General features: G+C 36.0%; 3 protein-coding genes across 4 annotated transcripts; 2 read left to right on the forward strand and 1 right to left on the reverse strand.

Annotated features, from left to right (window-relative positions):
• Positions 1-181: 181 nt before the first annotated feature.
• On the forward strand, positions 182-1,873 carry LOC106443149 (B3 domain-containing protein REM9-like). 2 transcript variants are annotated; one of them, XM_048759046.1, is made up of 4 exons: positions 185-478; positions 858-1,283; positions 1,354-1,648; positions 1,740-1,873. In XM_048759046.1, exons 2-4 carry the CDS (start codon positions 858-860, stop codon positions 1,766-1,768), a joined length of 750 nt encoding a protein of 249 aa, XP_048615003.1. In that variant the 5' UTR covers positions 185-478; the 3' UTR covers positions 1,769-1,873. The 2 variants fall into 2 exon arrangements, with proteins under 2 accessions (XP_048615000.1, XP_048615003.1); XM_048759043.1 differs by lacking the exon at positions 1,740-1,873 and having other exon boundaries at positions 182-478; positions 1,354-1,729.
• Positions 1,874-13,194: 11,321 nt separating this feature from the next.
• Positions 13,195-15,979, forward strand: BNAC02G42710D. The gene is made up of 4 exons (XM_048760514.1): positions 13,195-13,445; positions 14,315-15,278; positions 15,528-15,602; positions 15,688-15,979. The coding sequence occupies exons 2-4, from the start codon at positions 14,526-14,528 to the stop codon at positions 15,802-15,804; spliced, it is 945 nt and encodes a 314-aa protein (XP_048616471.1). The 5' UTR covers positions 13,195-13,445; positions 14,315-14,525; the 3' UTR covers positions 15,805-15,979.
• Positions 15,980-16,289: 310 nt separating this feature from the next.
• Positions 16,290-17,402, reverse strand: LOC125574773 (NAC domain-containing protein 102-like). The gene is made up of 3 exons (XM_048760516.1): positions 17,183-17,402; positions 16,798-17,078; positions 16,290-16,676 (listed from the first exon to the last, which is right to left on the reverse strand). Exons 1-3 carry the CDS (start codon positions 17,340-17,342, stop codon positions 16,335-16,337), a joined length of 783 nt encoding a protein of 260 aa, XP_048616473.1. The 5' UTR covers positions 17,343-17,402; the 3' UTR covers positions 16,290-16,334.
• Between the last annotated feature and the right edge of the window lie 2,855 nt (positions 17,403-20,257).

A 20,257-nucleotide genomic window follows, 5' to 3' on the forward strand; every position in this document is an offset into this window, starting at 1 on the left:
TCCTTTTTGAAAAAGTAAACTAAGCCCATTGGGCCTTAGTCTTAGTTGATTTTTCCTTTTTTTTTCGGATGGATAAAGGTTAATTAATTTTATTTCAGTATTAAAAATACGCAAGTGATTAAGAGCATGATTATAGAAGGGTTATTAGACCATGCGCATTGAGGTATCATGCGGGGTTCACGGGCTCGAGTTCATAGGCCCAATTGATTAAAAACACATAAAAAAAGGGTTTGTTTCGCCGAACCGGGCCTTACGGGTGAACTCGTAAGGGGCGGGTTCACGCCACGTGTCCTCCTCTCAGTGGCTTCTCCTTTCCGCGTTGGCGAGAGAGAAAGAAGGGTCTCGGCGTCTTGATTCATTTCTCTCATCTCCGTAAAAGCTAGGGTTTTTTTCTCTCTGAGGCGATTCTCTGTGCGACCTCCATCTCCGGCGGTATTCTCCAGCAAATCCACTCTGGTTTCTCTTCTCCACCTCTTAGGTGAGTATTGAGTTGAACGGTAGAATTCTCCACCTCCTCTCCATCTTTTTGTGTTTCGGTTTTAAATCGATTTGGGGATTTTTTGTTTGAGGGTTTCAAAATCGATAGAGGGTTTTCGATTAATTGATGTAAATCGGCATGCTCGTTTCATTAGGGTTAGTTTCTGTGAAATTTCAAATCGATAGAGGGGTTTAGAGGTTATATTCACTTCAGTTAGTAACTAAGTAGTGGCTCGTAGTAATGACCAAAGCGTAAACTCGTTGGTTCTTGGTTAGATTTCTAGTCGGAATAGAGTCGTTGTTACCTTGGCCATACGATTGGAACATGTCTTTCTCATCTTCTTTGTTTCTTACATGTAATTGGAACTCGATTGTTGCAGATGGAAACTCCCCGAGAACCTCATTTCTTCAAGCCTCTTCTTCCTGGTTTTCACAGTGGCGTGGCAATACCACTTGACTTCTACTCAAAACACATACAAGGGGCTGAGATCAATAAACCATGGAAGCTAAGATCGGACGCTTCGGATCAAATTTGGGAGGTGATCCGAGAAGGCAGGACACTCACCAAAGGTTGGAAAGAGTTCACCGAAGCACATGATCTTCGAATCGGTGACATTGTCATCTTCAAACACGAAGGAGACATGGTCTTTCATGTGACACCTTTTGGTCCTAGCTGTTGTGACATTCAGTATACACATCCTCACATCGTTAAGGAAGAAGCCGACGCGGATGATGCTCCTACTTTCTCATACGACTACTGCTTCTTGGCTGAGGTTACTGCTACAAATCAAAAGGACGACAAAATGGTGAGTAAAATTTAGTTATTTATTTGTTTCTAGTACTGCTTCTTGGCTGATGTTATGTATGTGTTTGTAGTTTCTTCCTGTGGAAGCTATGAGGTGTGGTGCTTTGAACCAACAATGCAAAGAGGTCAAACTTGTCAACAAGGAGGGAAAGTCATGGACTGCGCGCTTCGGATTTAGCGAATCAGACGGCGCATATTACATCAACAGAGGGTGGAGAAAGTTCTGTCGTGATAACAGATGCACCATCGGAGATTTGTTTGTGTTCAACGTGGTTGGAGACGGGACGACAACTCCATTACTGTGTGTATGTCCGGAAAGGAAGGAGTGTACTGAACTACTGATCAAGCACTTCAGCAGAATCGATGGTAAGTCTTCTCATTTGACTTGTTTGTGTTGTCTATAACTTCAATGTTACTACTTTGCTTCTGCGTTAACTTGTGTTCTCTTCTTCTACAGGTAGCATTGCTTCTACCTCACGAAATTAGATGGCTCTTTTGCGGTCTTTCCTCTCTATCATCTGAACTTGTTTCTTTTTGTTTCATTAGCAACTTATCAACTTATGTATTTCGGTTTGTAAAACTTGAATGGTTTTTCTATGTGAACTTTTATCCTAAGTTAAACATTCTCGAACTTAATTGCTTTGTTGAATGCGTAGACTGATCATCGAACAAAATGTTTCTATGAATTGAATTTAAGTTAAGAAACAACATAAACTCCAAAACTCTAACATACCTTTTCTACATCTGAAAACACATACCAAAATATTAAAACATATCTCAAAACCAAAACTTAAACTCCAAAACTAAAACATAGGTTGAATAAAATGTTTTCATAAATTTTATAATATATTTTAATATTGTATTCATGTATTCTGAATAATCTTAAATTTTTTTTAAAAATTAAAAAATATTATTATTTTATTCCTATGAACTCCTTCTTCAGGTTCACTAATGCAGAAAACAACAAATTCGGGTTCATAACTGTTCATGGACCCACAAAAAAATATTAAAAAATTTTGGTGAACCCCTAAGTGGGGTTCACCAATGCTCATGCTCTTAGGGTAAAATTTTTAGGGTGGGGTTCTTAGCGGAATACGAAAATCCGTATCTTAACTTTTAATTAAAAAAGCTAAGAATCTATTTTAGTTTGCAAAAAATCCTAAAAGCCTCTAATAATCATGATCTAACTATCAACTTGAATTTGATGGTCAAAAATAGATTTGTTAACGCAGATTGGTTTCCTTTTATCACTGCCTTGGGCGTAGATAAAAAGCAGATTTACAAAGAAACCTGGCCTATTGGGCCTTAATATTAATTGATTTTTTCTTTTTTTCGGCTGGAAAAAGGTTTAATAACCCAACATTATTATATTCCTATTTGATTATCAATTATTAAGTTTATTTTAATAAGAAAATTCATAAAACAATCCGCTTATTGACTTGGGATTGGATGGTCAAAAATAAAATTCGTTTTAGTTTGACAAAATCTAGGGCACTCCTTAAACATATATCATGTATAATTTGAGCATGGGGCAGCGTAGAATTGCTTTGTAAAAAAAAACCATAGCGAACAACATCGTTTGATTTTCTGGTAATTGAGACTGAAGTGGATTTTACCAAAAGGTTAACATCGTTGCCATTGTTGTCTAGGAACTGATGTCTCTAATTTATTTTCCTTTCAGGATTCAGAGGGTCTTATAGTACTTAACATTGGAAGCTACATGGGCGGAGTAGATCTTTGGCAAAATGATTATGAACACGATGATGATAATTTTAGCATTCAGTCTATGCACGACAAGACTCTGGAGGTCGTATGTGTCCGTGGCGCGTGGCACCTTGGGAAACTACAGGTCTACGACCTGCATGAACTTTTAGCAGTATTCCTCATTCAGTGGGAGGCTAAAAGATTTATATATTAAATGATTAAAAAAACTAAAATTTGTAAAACGGGTGAATCTCTCTTTCAGGTCGGTCTTTCGCAGGCTAGGAGGTTAGCACAGGGGAACGTAGTAAGAATACATGTGTCTAGTCCTTTCCCTGTTCAAATAGATGGAGAACCGTTTATTCAGCAACCTGGTAGCTTGGAGATAACTCACCACGGGCAGGTACATCATATTCTCACACACTCTCGTCTATCATATGACTAAATCTCAAGGCTACAAAAGCGTATCATGTAATGAATGATGATGTTGATGTAAAGGGTGGATTTTGTGTTGCAGGTGTTTATGTTAAGAAGAGCATCAGATGAACCTAGAGGCCATGCGGCGGCCATAATGAACGAGGTGTTACTGGATGCAGAATGCAAAGGAGTGATCACTACAAGAAAACATCGGGATACTGAGGGAAAAAATCGTCGGTATGTCGTCGGAATAACGCTATTCCGAGGACATACCGACGAAAAAAGTCCTCGGAAATAACTCCTCGGAAATTCATAATTCCTCGGAATTCCGTCGGAATTTTCCGACGGAATTCCGAGGAAACAAAATTCCGAGGATACTCCGAGGACACGAAGTTCGTCGGAAGGTTCCTCGGAAAATACCGAGGGAATTCCGATGGCCCAATCCTCGGAAGTTTCGACGAAATATTCCTCGGAATGTTTATCGGAAAATACCGAGGAACATTTGTTCCTCGGACTTTTCCGAGAAACTCCTCTCCCTCGGAAATTTCCGAGGGAGTGGAGTTTCTCGGAAAATTCCGAGGAACTTTTTCCCTCAGAAAATTCCGAGGAACTTAAAGTTCGTCGGAATTTGCCGAGGGGAGAAAGTTCCTCGGAATTTTCCGAGGAACTCCATTCCCTCGGAATTTTGAAAAAATTTATTTTTTTTAAAAATTTATTTTTTTTTTAAAATTAATTTTATTTTTAAAAATTAAAATTTTTAAAATTTAAAATTAAAATTGAATAAAACATAAAATAAAACATAGTAGATAATATTCAAATTTAAATAAAACATTCAGAGTTTTTGGAAAAAAAAAAAACTACGGGTCTTGAATGTTCGGGAACGTCTCGTTCGGGTACATCCTCTTCATCATCTCCATCATCTGCTCGTTCAGCCTCTTCTGGGTCTCATAGCCCGCCTGTTGAGCTGCCATCTGAGTCTCCAACGCAGATATCCGATCATCCTTGTCCTTCAGCTGAGCCGTAAGAACTTCTGGATCAACATACGCATGTGGTGCAGAAGAAGGAGCAGCCGACCGGGAGCGACGACCCAAACCGACCAAACGTCCCTTTTTCTTTGGAACCGACTGAAATATAAATAACCAAGTTTAGATAATTTAAATTGATGATAAAATAAAAATCAAGAAATAATTAAATTGAACTTTAAAAAAAAAAAACTTACCGATTCAACGATTTCGTTGATTCGAACCCGAGACAAGTTGGTCGAGGCCGTCGAATCGTCATCATCGGTTTGAAGCTGAGACACTTCGTCATACACCTGAGTTTGGACCAGGTCGACCACGTCCCTCACAAGACCATCATCAATCTGGCCGGTCTTCTTGTTGGTATACGCCCTTTTCATAAGGGCGAGATCATCAACTGGGTGGCCTTCATTTTCTTCCGCCTTGAAAAAAAATAAATTAGACAAACATTAGAAATTTGAAAATGCAAAAAAATAAAATTCTGAAACTTAAATAATTGAAGAAAAAGCGGTTGAGCTTACCATGCGATCCGCCAGAGTGGCAATAGATTGAGCACCCAAGTTATGCTTGTAGATGCCCTTTCCTTTACGGTCGCTCCTGCGGTTGTTGGAGTTGGTGGAAGAAGTTTCTTTCGTCTCTTCTTTATCCCAATGCGCACACAACTCCTTCCAGACCGTGTCGTTCATCGACTTTGGGACCTTTTAATTTAAAAAAAAAAGTTTAATAATTTTAAAAATAGTTTAATAAATTAAAAATTGTTAATAAATTAAAAACTACCTTGTTTACTTCCCACTTCTTCTTCCACTCGTACATCTGCTTCCCATAGTTGTCCATAACTTTATGGACAAAATGGTGATAGATAGAGAGCGTATCATCGGCATTCCAGTTGAATTCTTGCTGAAATAGTTTAAAAATAGTTTTTAAACACAAAAATATAATAGTTTAATAATTACAAAAATCGTCGTTTTAATAAATAAAAAATAGTTTAATAATTAAAAAAATAATTTAATAATTACCAAAATAAGTTTTAATAATATTTAAAATGTCTAATAAATATAGAAATTAGTTTAATAATTACAAAAATAAGTTTTAATAATATTTAAAATGTCTAATAAATATAGAAAATAGTTTAATAATTACAAAAAATAGTTTTAATAATATAAAAAATATAATTTAAAAATTAGAATACTTACCGCAAACTGCTGAAACCACAGATGCTGCTTCTCGACAGGGAAGTGAGTGAAAGTCGGATGTCCGCTGTCGAGGGCCGAGTACATCATACGGTTGATCCATGCGCTGATCCCATTCCCGGATCGGTTGAACCTAATAAAAAAAAATTATTAATAAAAAAATAGTTTAAATAAAAAATAGTTTAAAAAATAAAAGTTTAAATTACCATGTTTGACCATGTCCATGTGGATACTCAGTGAGATAGGGAAGATGGTCACGACCGGGCTGTCGAACCAACTCCGCAACCCTCATCACTCCCAGAGGACCGGGTGCAGCAGCGGGACCAGGAGCGGGTGCAGCAGCGGGAGCGGGAGCAGCAGGAGCGAGTAATGGAGAGGGAGATGTATGGTATGAGCTGTGGGGCGAAACGGAATCCTGAACATGGCTGGAAGAACCCCGAGACTGGCTCCCCATACCACCCCGGCTACGACGCTGGCGAGGCCGGATCTGATCATCATTAGACCTGTAAATTAAAAAAAAACATATTTAAAAATTAGTTCTAATAATTTTAATTAAAAAAAACAGTTTAAATAAAAAAAGTTTTAATAAATAAAAAATAGTTTAAAAATTTTAAAAATAGTTTAAATAAATCCCAAAAACATAATAATTACGAAAAATAGTTTTAAAAATGTTTAAAATGTTAAATAATTACAAAAATAGTTTTCATAATATTAAAAATGTTTAATAAATATAGAAATTTATATTTTACATATAAAATACAAAAAAAATGTTTTTAAATATTATATAAATGATTTTTAATCTTAAAAAAAGTTTTATAGATTTTAAAAATGTTTAATAAATATATAAATGAATTTAAAATGCAAAAAATAGATTTTATATACAAAAAACGTTTTCAATATATATATATAATTTCAAATTCGATTTTTATAACCACAAAATTAATAAAAACTCTAAAAAAAAAATTCAAATCAAGTGAAATACATAATCAAACTCGATTTTACACAAATCTACCATTCACCCTAACAAAATCTATAAATCTCATTCCAAAATCATCAAATCTACTTAAAAACCATACAAATCTAACCTAAAAGAGTGGGATAGGGTTCTTACATGATTATGGGGGAGGATTAGGGGAGATTCGCCGGAAAAACGCGAGAGAGAACGGTGGAGTCGCCGGAAATCGCGAGAGGAGAGGCTCAGCGGCGCGGAGAGAAAGAGAGAAATGGGGAAGAAGATCGGGCTCGCCCTAATATTATGAGGCGTCCGACGGAAACTATCCGTCGGAATTTCCTCGGAAATATTTAATATTTCCGTCGGAATTTCCTCGGAATTCTTTGATTCAATTTTCCCGAAATATTTGGCGGCTTGGTTTACCCGGTTAAATGAAAATATTCCGACGAACAAGGATTCCTCGGAATACCCTCGGTAATCTCCGAGGAATTTCTGAGGAACCAGGGTTTGGGGTTTTAAACATCGATTATTTTCGCCGTATTTCATTTCTTATACAATTATAATGCATACCATTGAGGATTCTTTGTATAGATGATCATAAACCATGAAATAACACAATTTCAAAAATAATTGTAAGTATTCCCTTTACCATTTATTAAAGTGTATAAGTGTTTCTCTTATGTTGTGTGGTTTTCGTTCATGCAATCGTAAAAGTGTTTGTTATTGGATAAAACACCAAAGTTCATAGTTCCAAACATCATAATCTGGTTATGACACTTAATGAAGGTTATATACGTGTTATTCAATCCGTAAAACGTTGTTTTCGATTTAAAACCCCCAGTTCCTCGGAATTTCCTCGGAATATACCGAGGAGATTCCGAGGAAATCCTTATGTTCGTCAGCATTTCCTCGGAATATACCGAGGAGATTCCGAGGAAAAAGAATCTATAATCAAATCCCCATCTCCTCGGAATTTCCTCGGAATTTTCCGAGGAAATGCCGACGAACATAAAGAGTTCCTCGGAATTTCCTCGGAATTTTCCGAGGGAATTCCGAGGAACTTGGGGTTTTCAATCGAGAAGATCTATTCCGAGGAAATTCCGAGGAAAACCTATCTGTCCTCGGAATTTCCTCGGAATTTTCCTTAAAAAAAAAAAAAAAAAGGTCGACGCTAGTCTGTTTCCGAGTCGTCATCACCAGATGAATCTGAATCTGGATCTTGGTGAAACTCTCCAATCACTGGTTCATCCTCTACGTGAACGGCGGCTTCTTCTCCGAAGTCAGTTAAATCGACTACAAGGCCAACTCCACCTAAATCTTCTGCTGCACTTAAGTTGCCGGATGTGCTTGGTTGTAGTGGGTCTTCCAGCTCAGAACTTCCCTGAACTCGGCCTCTCGGGTTGAGTCTTGTAACAGTAACCCATGGATCATCTCTGTTCCTTACCCGGGGGTACTTGATATAACAAACCTGATCGGCCTGAGAAGCAAGAATGAAAGGATCATAATATTGCAGCTTCCGTCTTGAATTTACTGATGTAACACCAAATGCATCTGTTCTCACACCTCGATCTGGAGTGTTGTCGTGCCAGTCACAATAGAAAACAGTACAGCGCAATCCAACCATGCCCAAATACTTGATTTCCAAAATCTCATTTATGTGTCCGTAGTATACATCATCTCCTGATGCAGAACAAACACCAGCATCGTAAGTCGTACTCGAACGTCTCCTCTTCTGAGTTGTGAATGCATATCCTCGAGTACAAAATCTCGGATATGACTTCACAACAAAGTTTGGTCCAACGACCATCTCGCGTATCCAATCGTCAAATGTTTCACCTCTGGCCAAACCATCACTCACATAAGTAAACATCCATCCACCAAATTCTCTCTGCTTCATTTCTTCTAGTTCGTCCTCTGTGGCGTATCTATATTCTAACCGCTTTTCTGCCATGAAAATCCTTTCATATTGAAGAACATCTTCGCAGTTGGTGAGTAAATATGTTTGCAAATGACTGCGCTCCTGATCAGTAAGTCGACGGTCCTTTGGTTTTCCGCTAAGTCGTCCAACGTCTGTGAAAATGTCTGGAACCTTCCAATGATATGTTGCCCGTTCGCCTCTATCATCATGCCGAGCAGGTCTTCTGTTTTTGGTCTGAACTTCTGCTGGAAAGTAGTACTCGGCAAAGTTTGAAGTTTCTTCATTGATCATCTGTGCGACTATAGACCCTTCCACCCTACTTAAATTTTTCACCATCTTCTTCAAATGGAACATATACCGCTCATACAGATACATCCATCTATACTGCACAGGACCACCAAGTTCCAATTCTCTTACCAGGTGAATAACAAGATGCTCCATAACATCAAAAAATGAGGGAGGAAATATCTTCTCAAGGTTGCACTGAATCACAGCTATGTTAGTCTTCAAATTTTCAATACCTTCAAGAGTCACTGATCTTGTGCATAAATCGCGGAAGAAACCACTTATCCCTGCAATTGCTTCATGAACATTTCGTGGTAATAGTTCCTTGAAGGCAAACGGAAGGAGACGCTGCATCATTACATGGCAATCATGGCTTTTCAAGCCAGTAAACTTTCCTTCCTTTCTGTCGATACAGTTACGCAAATTAGATGCGTAACCGTCTGGAAATTCCACATCGTTTGAAATCCAATCAAAGAACGCATCCTTTCCCGCTGCATCAAGTCGGTATATGGGAAAAGGAGCCCTACCACTCTCATCAACATGAAGTTCTGAACGAGCACATATATCGACTAAATCCAGTCTTGACTTCAAATTATCCTTTGTTTTACCTTGAACATTAAGGATCGTGTTCATGAGATTGTCAAAAAAGTTCTTCTCGATATGCATGACATCTAAATTATGCCTTAGTAGATGATCCTCCCAGTATGGCAGATCCCAAAAAATACTTTTTTTGTGCCAGTTATGTAGGTTTCCAACACCATCTACCGGAAAATGCTCATGTCCACCGACGTCTGGCGTCCTTTCTGCACCAAAATCTCTAAGTTGTGTCTTCAAATCTTTCCCACGAATTTCCGGAGGTGGACTGTCAAACACCCTCTTGTTCTTCGTAAACAAATTCCTACTTCTACGATATGGATGATCTGGTGGTAGAAATCTCCTGTGACAGTCAAACCAACACGTTTTCCTTCCGTGTTTTAGTTGGAAAGCATCAGTGTTATCTTGACAATATGGACATGATAGCCTTCCATGCGTTGTCCATCCAGATAACATACCATATGCTGGAAAATCACTTATTGTCCACATTAGTACTGCCCGCATTTGAAAGTTTTCTTTATACGAAACATCGTATGTTTCAGCACCTTGAGTCCATAGTTGTTGCAACTCATATATTAGTGGCTGAAGAAACACATCAAGTGATCTCTTAGGATGCTCTGGTCCGGGAACGAGAATCGAGAGAAACAAAAACTCTCGTCGCAAGCACAAGTTTGGGGGTAGGTTGTATGGTGTAAGAATGACTGGCCATAGAGAATACTGTCTTCCACTCTTGCCAAACGGGCTGAAACCATCAGTACATAATCCAAGGTAGACATTTCTTCTCTCATACGCAAAGTCGGGATACTTTGATTGGAAATGCTTCCACGCTTTTGCATCTGAAGGATGTCTGATCTCACCATCTGTTGAGTGCTCCGCATGCCATCTCATTGGTTGCGCTGTGCGTTCAGACAGATACAGCCTCTGCAACCTTTCCGTCAAAGGCAAATACCACATCCTTTTATATGGTACTGGAACTCTTCCACTCGTATCTTTATAACGAGGCTTCCCACAAAATTTGCATGAAACCCGCTGTTCATCCGCCCTCCAATAAATCATGCAGTTGTCTCTGCATACATCTATTACCTGATACGATAAACCAAGACCAGCTACGAGTTTCTGAACCTCGTAGTATGAGCCAGGAGCTACATTATCTTCGGGTAGAATACCTTTTACATAATCAGCAATCGCATCCACACAGTCTTCAGCCAAATTATAATCCGTCTTAATGCCCATCAATCTTGTAGCAGATGATAAAGCTGAATGACCATCTCTGCAACCTTCGTACAATGGTTGCTTTCCAGCATCCAACATATCATAAAATCTCCTAGCTTCGGCATTGGGTAAATCTTCCCCTCTAAAATGATCATTTACCATCTGCTCAGTACCTACACCGTAATCTACATCCGTTCTAATTGGATCTTCTAATCTAACCGCTGGCTGAGGTTCGCTAGTACTACCAAGTTCATAATCAGTTTCTCCATGATGATACCAAATTTTGTAACTTCGTGTAAACCCACTCAAATATAAATGAGTCCAAACATCCCATTCTTTAATAACTTTTTTATTTTTACAATTAGAGCAAGGACATCTTAACATACCTGTTTTTGCTTCCGGTTGTCGGTGAACTAACCCCATGAATTCGGTTATACCTTGTTGGTATTCTTCCGTAAGCAATCTCGTGTTCGGATCCAAATGAGGTCGATCGATCCAAGAACGAAAATAATTTGAAGAAGACATGTTTTTTATGAATCAAATTCGTGTGTAAAGAAAGTGAGAGGGAGGATGAAGATATGGTGTGAATGAAGAGGAAGAGGGGTGCTTGTATTTATAGTTGAAATCCTGCCGACGGTCCGAGGAAATTCCGACGGAATTCCGATGCAAACGGCTAGTTCGTCGGAATTTCCTCGGAATTTTTAAAATCCCCCCAACGGCTCTCCAACGGCTCTCTAACGTCTATAATATTTCCTCGGAATTCATCGGTTTTTTCCGAGGAATACTAGTTTCCTCGGTATTCCGTCGGAATATTCCGACGAAATGAATTTTCCTCGGAATTCCGTCGGAATATTCCGACGGAATTCCGAGGAAGCAAAATTTTGTGTTTCCTCGGAATTGCCTCGGAAATGCCTCGGTATATTCCGAGGAATTCATTTTCCGTCGGAACGTCCGTCAGAATACCGCTGTTTTCTTGTAGTGGATAAACGCAGCTCAAAAGAAACAACTTTTTCAACAAATGGCTCTCAATCTCTTCTAGAAGAAGAAGAAGAAGTACAAATTTTGCTGACAATGTCTTACTCTTACCCAATTAGAAAAAGACCGGGTACGAGATTTTTGCCTTGTTTTATTTTTATTTGCCTCTGGTGTTTGTGAAGAATGTCATTGTACAGTGTACTCTAATATTGGCGTCAGAAAAGTGTTAACTAGAAGAGAGAAAAGAAGAGTAAAAAACTTTGATCAAAATATACATACAGACTCTGGTCGTTTTTTTGGTTATTATACAAAAGCCATGCAGAAGAAAAGAAAGGCTTAATTTGCATCCATTCGTAGCTTCTCGTATAAGATTCAGTTACGTGTATAATGGATAGAGTATGAGAGGTGTTTATTAGGTTCAGCACTCCAAGCCCAAGGACCAGCCTGGCTTGTCCGTCCATTCAATCTTGTATAAGAGGACGAACTGAAACAGCACTTTAATATTTGTTTAAACAGATTCTTCCTCTTTTAGACATGAATCAAATGGTAGAATTAGCGATTACACCCACCTTAATTTTGAACAGTATTAACATTGGAACAAAACTAAAGTTTATGATATCATTTCACGTATTATGGATTTAGCTCGTTTCTATCTTTATTTTGTTCTATGTTTATAATTATTCTCTTTTAATTTTTGGTCGGCTCTGGATAAATAAGCTCATTTCCATCTATCCTCTGACCAGAATAAATATTTTTGGAAAAGAGCATAACATTTTCAAATTTTATAGCGAAAAAAATTCTAGAAAAAATTATAGCCAAAAAGAGACATCATTTTATTTTATATTTATCCAGGTAATGCTTTGTATATATTGAGATGTTTGTTTCTATTTTTTTTTGTGTGTTTAAACAAGATTTTTGTTTCTAATTATGTTCATTTCAAAACCGTAAATCATAAAGGATTTCAACGCCTTTTTGCCAAAAAGAAAACAATATATGCTTGGTTTTCATTTTCCAATACAAAAATAGTAGGTTTTTCTAATTCTGCTAGATAATACGGATTTTTTAGTCGACATAATAAGCTCATTTCCATTCATCCTTTGTCCAGAATAAATATAATATTTTCAAATTTCAAAGCAACATATATTCAAGAAAAAGTTATAGCCAAAAAGGGACATCATTTTATTTTATATTTATCCAGATAATGTTTTGTATATATTGAGATTTTTGTTTCTAAGTATGTTATTTTTTTGAAACACTGTTTCTAATTATGTTCACTTTAATACTTTACATCCTAAAGAATTTCAACGCCTTTTGGCTAAAAAGAAAACAATCAATGCTTGGATTTTCTAATACAAAAATAGTAGTTTTTTTCTAATTCTGCTAGATTATGCGGAATTGTTATTCAACATAATATTAATTCTTTTAAAAGAAAAATGAATGTTTAGAACGATTACATTATCTATTTCAAATTATTTGAAAATAAAATAAAAACGATTAATTAAATATGAAGTCCAGTTTTTTTTTCATAAATTCGAAAATAATATATTAATTCAAAAAATTATATATCATTTATTACTTATCATCATCGTTTTCTTTAAATTTGGACAGTTTTGTTTTCTCGAAAAAAACGTTATATATATATATATATATATTGAAAAGAAGAAAGTAAAAATAAAAAAGAATCTTGAAAAAAAAAAACCACTCAGCTCTCCGCACCATGTATAGTGGGAAGAACTCTTTTTCGAATCTGAACGTCTTTTAGCTCAAAAAGACGATAGATAGCATTCCTCCCCCAGACACATCCTGTTACCTAACCCCCCGGAACTCGAGGAGAAACCTATGAACAGAGATTGGTTTTTCCAAAGGTTCTAACTTTTCGCTTGCCCAGATTTTGCCAGAGGTTTGTTTGCTCACTCAAAACCCTCCAGATTCATTTTTTTTTTTCACGCCAAGTTTGTTGATCTAGCAATGTTCGAATCTGCTCAGATTTGCATGTGGTTGATCTCTCATTTTTGCATATAGTTTTAGATCTTGATGTCTCTGTTTTAGTCGGTGACTCATGAGTCCATGAGAGAACGAAACTGCTGTTTCTTTGTCTTTTTTCAGTGGGTGTCTTGTCTCTCCATTAAAATCAGTGGTGGAGATTTGGTAGAGAGCTTTAAATATTTAACATAATGGCTGCTTAAAATAAAAATTAAAGTAATGGCTGTTTCATGCTGCTTCAGTTTTAATGGGTTTGAGTAAATACTTGCTTAATCTGCTTCTGCTAAATTAAAAAAAAAATCAATGGCTGCTTTAATCTGCTTCTGCATATATTATATTTGTTTTGTTTATTTACTTGTTAGTGGTTTCTTTCGTCTGGAGTTGCTGCAACTATCCTGCTCAGTTACAACCTGCGTGATAAATTATATTGGTTTCAGACATCATATTGTCATGTCATTTTGGTCACTTTCCTCTTGTTTTGAATTTGATCTCAGCATGTTATGGCTCTTGTAGTATCTGAAAGGTTGGTTTTATATATGGTGATCAAACTGATTATAAATGATAACATTCTTCTCACTTTAAGCATGATACCTTAATCATTAATGAGGGTTTTTTGCTACTTTATCACCATTAGTTTATGGATTGTTCCTTGTGAGTGTAAGTAAGCTTGGATTCTATTTATTTAATTATTTTGTTTGCCTTTCTAACATTCTTGTTAAAGTGTTATGTGACCATCAGCTTGTTCCATTTTATGTTTATGACATCTTTTAATGCCTTTTTCTGCAGGAATGCAAAATAGGCCATCTCTCTCTTGCTTGTTTCTCATTCAGTGTGATTCTATAGTATAAGTTACAGTGAGTGAGGTCCTTTTGTTTTATTGGATCTTGACTTGTCTTGTCTTATCAATGTCTATAAAGTAGATATTATTAGGAGTTCAACCATCTATATTTTTTGTGGTCTTGTGAAGAGAGAAAGATTTTATTATATTCCTAGCTTGATGGGTAAAGAGAATCAGTTGGAGACAGGAGTCAATGATCACGATTGTCCACCCCTCAAGACCGATGAACTAGCAACCGTGGCGCGTTACAGTACAGACAGTGACTCAGGGCTACCAACTTGTCGTGTATGCCACTCCGCAGAATCCGACAAACGAGGAGATGCCGCCTTGGGGTTCTTGGGGATCACTCTCAAAACCAATGCAGACGAAACAGTTGATGATAATGTCAGCAAATCTACAGAGACTGATATCGAAATGGGAATCCTGCAGCAGCATCAGGATCCGTTGCTCGAACTTGGATGCTCTTGCAAAAACGAGCTAGCTTTAGTACACTACGCCTGCGCTCTCAAATGGTTCCTCAACCATGGATCCACCGTGTGTGAGATCTGTGGGATAGCTGCGGAGAATATTAAAACTGCTGATTTCAACAAAGTGGTCATCGCCTTGAGAGACCACACGGCGTTGCATACAGATGCAACCGTGGATACAGACGAAGCTGCTGTGATTAGAAGGCAAAGACTTAGTGAGATATCTTCATGGTTTGGCCCACATGCCTTGAATAACAACAATAACAGTAGCTCTGTTGCAGCTTCTCAGGCTATGCCTGAGCAACCTTTAGGTGTTGTGAACTTTGGTGTATTGCCTATGGAGAACCGTGCGACTAAATGGGCTGTGGAAGGGACAGGGATACTGCTTGCTACCGGTTTGCTCACTGTTACTTTGGTCTGGATCATTGCTCCTCGTGTTGGAAAGGTATGTCATCAATCTAAGTTGATACTCAGTCCATTTAATATTAAGTGTGGTCGTTTTAGAATTTCAATGCAATTTATGTCATTAATTTTTTTTTACTGCTATATAAATAAAGAAAAAAATTAATGCAAACTTTTTTGATAATAAATAAAAATAAAATTGAACATTTAACCATTTTCTAATTTGCGCATTTTGAAACGGATGGAGTATATTATTAGTTTTGTTGATTAATGGTTGTTTTAATTGGTGTAGGAAACTGCTAGGAGTGGAATTCATATCCTACTTGGTGGAATATGTGCTTTGATAATAGTCATCTTCTTCAGATTTGTAAGTAAAAATCATCTCATTTTTTTACAGATTTTTTTTAATTGACTTCTATTTTTACTATACGCTAAAAAAAACTTGAAAACAGGTTGTGCTCACTAGAATCAGGTATGGTCCTGCACGCTACTGGGCGATCTTATTCATCTTCTGGTTTCTTGTGTTTGGTATTTGGGCTTCTCGTTCCAGTTCTCACAATAACTCTTGAATCTATCATTCATCACCATCTCTCTGCTCTCTCTCTCTCTCTCTCTTTTCTTAAAGTCTTTGTAATCTTATCTTGGAGATAAAAATGTACATTGTTTCATCAAAAGAAAAATAAGCTCATGCTCGTTGATTATGATGAATACAAATTATTTTAAAGGCAAATAAATTTTCATTAATTTAAAATGTGATTACAAAGATATTAAACAACTACTAGAAAACAAATTGTTATATACAACATATATATGAATATATATGTGATTTGAAATAGTCACTGTTTCTTTTACAGTTCTGTTTCTTTAAATATCACTTTATAAAAAAAAAAAAAAAGTCAATCTTGCTGATGAGTCTGATAGAGACCAGTGGTCACACCATTTGTCCCTTCATCAGATGTTGGATAGCCTGAAGTTGAAAGTCTCAGTAACTTGTTTAGCCCAGCTTGGTTTCCGGGTCAGGATCCGACACCGAGTTCCCCCCTCCGGTTCAGTGGCCGGATACTCTGAGAAAGCTTCAAACTCTATTCCCTTTACAACTTTACCCCTGAGAACCAAAACTCCAATTGAAGAACGGTTTCTGCTCCAGCGGGTCCTCGAACATAGTGGCGAAATCAGACTGATACGGAAACTGAGGGACAAAAGCGTCATTTTGCAACAAGGAACCGAACATGGACGCATCAAACGCGTCCTCAAGATCAATAACCCATTTCGACTCGCTCTGAACCTCGGAAGAACACGTGACGTCCGGTGAAATCACGTGACTTGAGCATTTCGAATCCGACGTACTCGCAGTCATCACTGTCGGTTTCTCATCCGCCGGATAATACTTCTCCACCGTTCCTTTCTTATTGTAAATCCGACATAACACCCAATCATCAAGCTGCCAAAAATTTCCGACAAAAACCATTAATTATATGCATTCACAATTCAGACAAGATCCAAAGTCAGTTAATAAACCGTGATGTCACGGCCCATTTAGAGCCCAAGGCCCATTTACGTACTCTTAAGTTGTTCTTCCTGTTCGAAGAAGCGGACCGGTCAACATTAGCGAGACGATACTCGTGCATAATCCAATTCGTCTTCACTCCTCTCGGAGCTTTCCCTGCGTAGAAGACGAGCGCTTTCTTAATCCCCAACGTCTTCGGTTTACCGATCGGTTTATCAGCTCCAGTCGCTTTCCAATAACCGGTTCCAGCTGCCCGGTTTGGACGCGAACCGTTTGGGTATTTCCGGTCTCGGTGTGAGAAGAAGTACCATTCTTTCTCTCCGTACAACGCCTTGTCTGAAAACAAAATTAAAAAAAAAAAATCGATTTTTTTTATTTAAAAATTAAAATCAATAAAAACTTAAAAATTGAACTTGTAGAGATCGTGTAATAATAATAACCTGGAAGCTCCCATGGATTGAACTTGTACAGATCAATCTCAGCGATCACCGGAACGGTGATCGGCTCCGACGCGCATCTCCGGCAGAGATAGAACTTAACTAGCTCCTCGTCCGTCGGGTGAAATCGGAATCCCGCCGGTAAATTTAGCTCCGCCTTCATTTTGTTGGTTTTTAATCGGCGATTGTAATCGAGGGGAAGAGAGTGAGTCCATGGAGCTTTTATAGGAGAGGAGGTTCGTGAACCACACGTGGGTGGTTTGGTTTCGCGACACGTGTGACGGGACCAACCGCTTTCTCTTCAACGTTGACCGTGCAGCCACACGTGTCGAGGAATAATTGGGTAACCGAATGTGATGTCATTGCTTCCGTCATCTGCACGAACCTTTATCTACTGCTTCTCGGTGTATGCTTGTGCATGTTGTTCTCTGGTCAATGTATATATTTGTGGCTCGTGAGTGGAAAGGGACGAGTGTTACGGTGCGCTTCACCGCACCAGAGTATCTCATCGCGTATGTCATTGGGATGACGTCATCTTAGTTGCACGCCGGCTTATTGACGGAAGTCGTAAAGCTGAGTAATGCGATAATCGATGGTCTCTTTGACTAACATTTCCACTTTTAAACGACAGTTAATTATAAAACATGTTTTATTAATTTATAGTTGAAGAATGTTGTCTAGTAGTTGGTAACTAATAATCTTGTGTTACAATGGTTCTCTCTCACAATCTTATGATCTTTTTGCCTCGTTGAAGATACTTTCTCCCAAATTTGTTCATGATTAATTACAGATGCCTACTGGTTACAAGATGTATTTTTATTTGGGTTTTGTTGCTGGCCTGTTTGGCTCACGTTGTAAGAATACTTTGATTACAAGTGTTATAAAAAATCCTGTTTTACAATGGATAATGGATTCTATTAGGCTCTTAAGCAGAGAAACAATATATTAAATCAGTGTATGAATAACATGTAACATGTTCGCCAGAATCAAGTAAGATAAGAAAATAATCAGCATATCATGCCAAAAAGGTGGTGTGTGCATTTGTTAAGCTGATCCTAATGTTTCTTTAACTTTGTAAATGGATTCGTAGAAAAATATTTATAAACTAACATAAGGTATAAAATAGAGGGTAAAATGTCTTTTTACATATAAGAAAGTGTAGTTTTCAAAAAAATATAAAATATAGTGTATTTGTCAAATTTCAAATCGCAAATAAAGTATTTTTTAAATTATCCCTAAAAACCTAATTTTAATTACTCCTTTCATTATGTGCACAGATTAAAAATATTTATTTTTATATTTATTTTGAATAAAAACATTATTAACAATCTATTTAACCATAATTCAACCAATAAAACACAAACTGCAGATATAAAATATCATATAACATAAAAGTTAGTGAATTTTATATTGAAATTTTAAAATATCACTTAATTTCAAACCTTTTTTCGAAAACGTTCTTTTTTTAAGAAGAAGTAATACATAGCAAAGCAGCCAGATGTATAAGCCCAGTTTAAGGGCTTTGAGAAAAACTTGAGACCCATTTTAAAGCCACGTTTATCTTAACGTGAAGGCTGTATTGGGGCAAGTCCTGTCTTCCAAGTTCCAATTTCTCTGTCGTGCACGCTAAAACCCTGAATCACTTTTCCAGAATCATTTTCTGCCCGCTTCAACTTTTCCAGAAATTCTGCCTATTGACGAACTTACCCTTCATTTACTAGTTAATACTTAATACTACTAATCACTTGTTCTTTTCTTTGGCTCACATGATTCGCACCGATGACCTTAAGTCAAATCCAAAAATGTTGTCAAAGATAATTTATCTCGGCAATGAGCACAAATCAACAATGGTATGATCTTTATGTTAAAGTTTATCCATTGTTCATTTCATTTTAGTTTTACGTTCTAAATTATAAAATCCCCGAATAGCTAGTCTTATACTTGGTGACTAGGTGTTTTATCCGCATAAGCGGGTATAAACTTCTTATTAATTTATGTCTTACTAATCTAAAACTAACATAATAAATTATTATCTATTTTTCAAATATTTAAATTAAACATCAAAGTATTTATATATGTCGAATATTTTTCATCAAAATATATACTTATTATTGTGTTAAATTTTTTAAAACACTCATATCATAGAAATAGTTTAGAAAATATTTTATATAAATTTCTTTGTTTGACTAATATTTAATTATAAATTGTTTGGTATCTTAATTTTTTAACTTTCATAATCAAAAATATTTTTTCCAGATAACAACACAATGTTTATAAAAATTATCTTATTTTTTAATATATTTTTGATAGTTTAATTATACTATTTTATAATCAATTGCTTAATATAACATATAAATTTAATATTATTAAAATAAATTTTGTTTTGAATTATATATAAAACTCATTAAGGTTATTATTTAAATTAAGAAATTAGTGAATAAGTTAGAACTAATAAGAAATCAATAACCTAGCCAAAAGTCTAAAATCTAATAAAAATATGACAAATAAAAAAATTAACTAAATATTTAATATAACATATAAATTTAATATTATTAAAATAAATTTTTTTTTGAATTATATATAAAACTCATTAAAGGTATTATTTAAATTAATAAATTAGTGAATAAGTTAGAACTAATAAGAAATCAATAACCTAGCCAAAAGTCTAAAACCTAATAAAAATATGACAAATAAAAAATTAACTAAATATTTAATATAACATATAAATTTAATATTATTAAAATAAAATTCTTTTTTAATTATATAAGATTTAATAGAGTATTTTTTAAATTAATAAATTAGTGACTCAACTAAAAGTTAATAATAAATCAATAATTTAGCTTAAACCTAATAAAACATGATAAATAAGCAAAGTTACCTAAAATTATGGAGAACATGATAAATCAGAAAATTCTTGATAATATTTAAAGTTATTGTTAATATTTATTTATTTATTAAATATATTTTAAAATATATTTTTTAAAAATAGTAGTATATATATATATCAGTAGAATATGTTAATGTTTATTAATTATCTTAAATATCATGATAAATATATAGATATATATCAACAAAATT

Source organism: Brassica napus, chromosome A2 (assembly GCF_020379485.1).
Source record: "Brassica napus cultivar Da-Ae chromosome A2, Da-Ae, whole genome shotgun sequence".
Lineage (NCBI taxonomy): Eukaryota > Viridiplantae > Streptophyta > Magnoliopsida > Brassicales > Brassicaceae > Brassica > Brassica napus.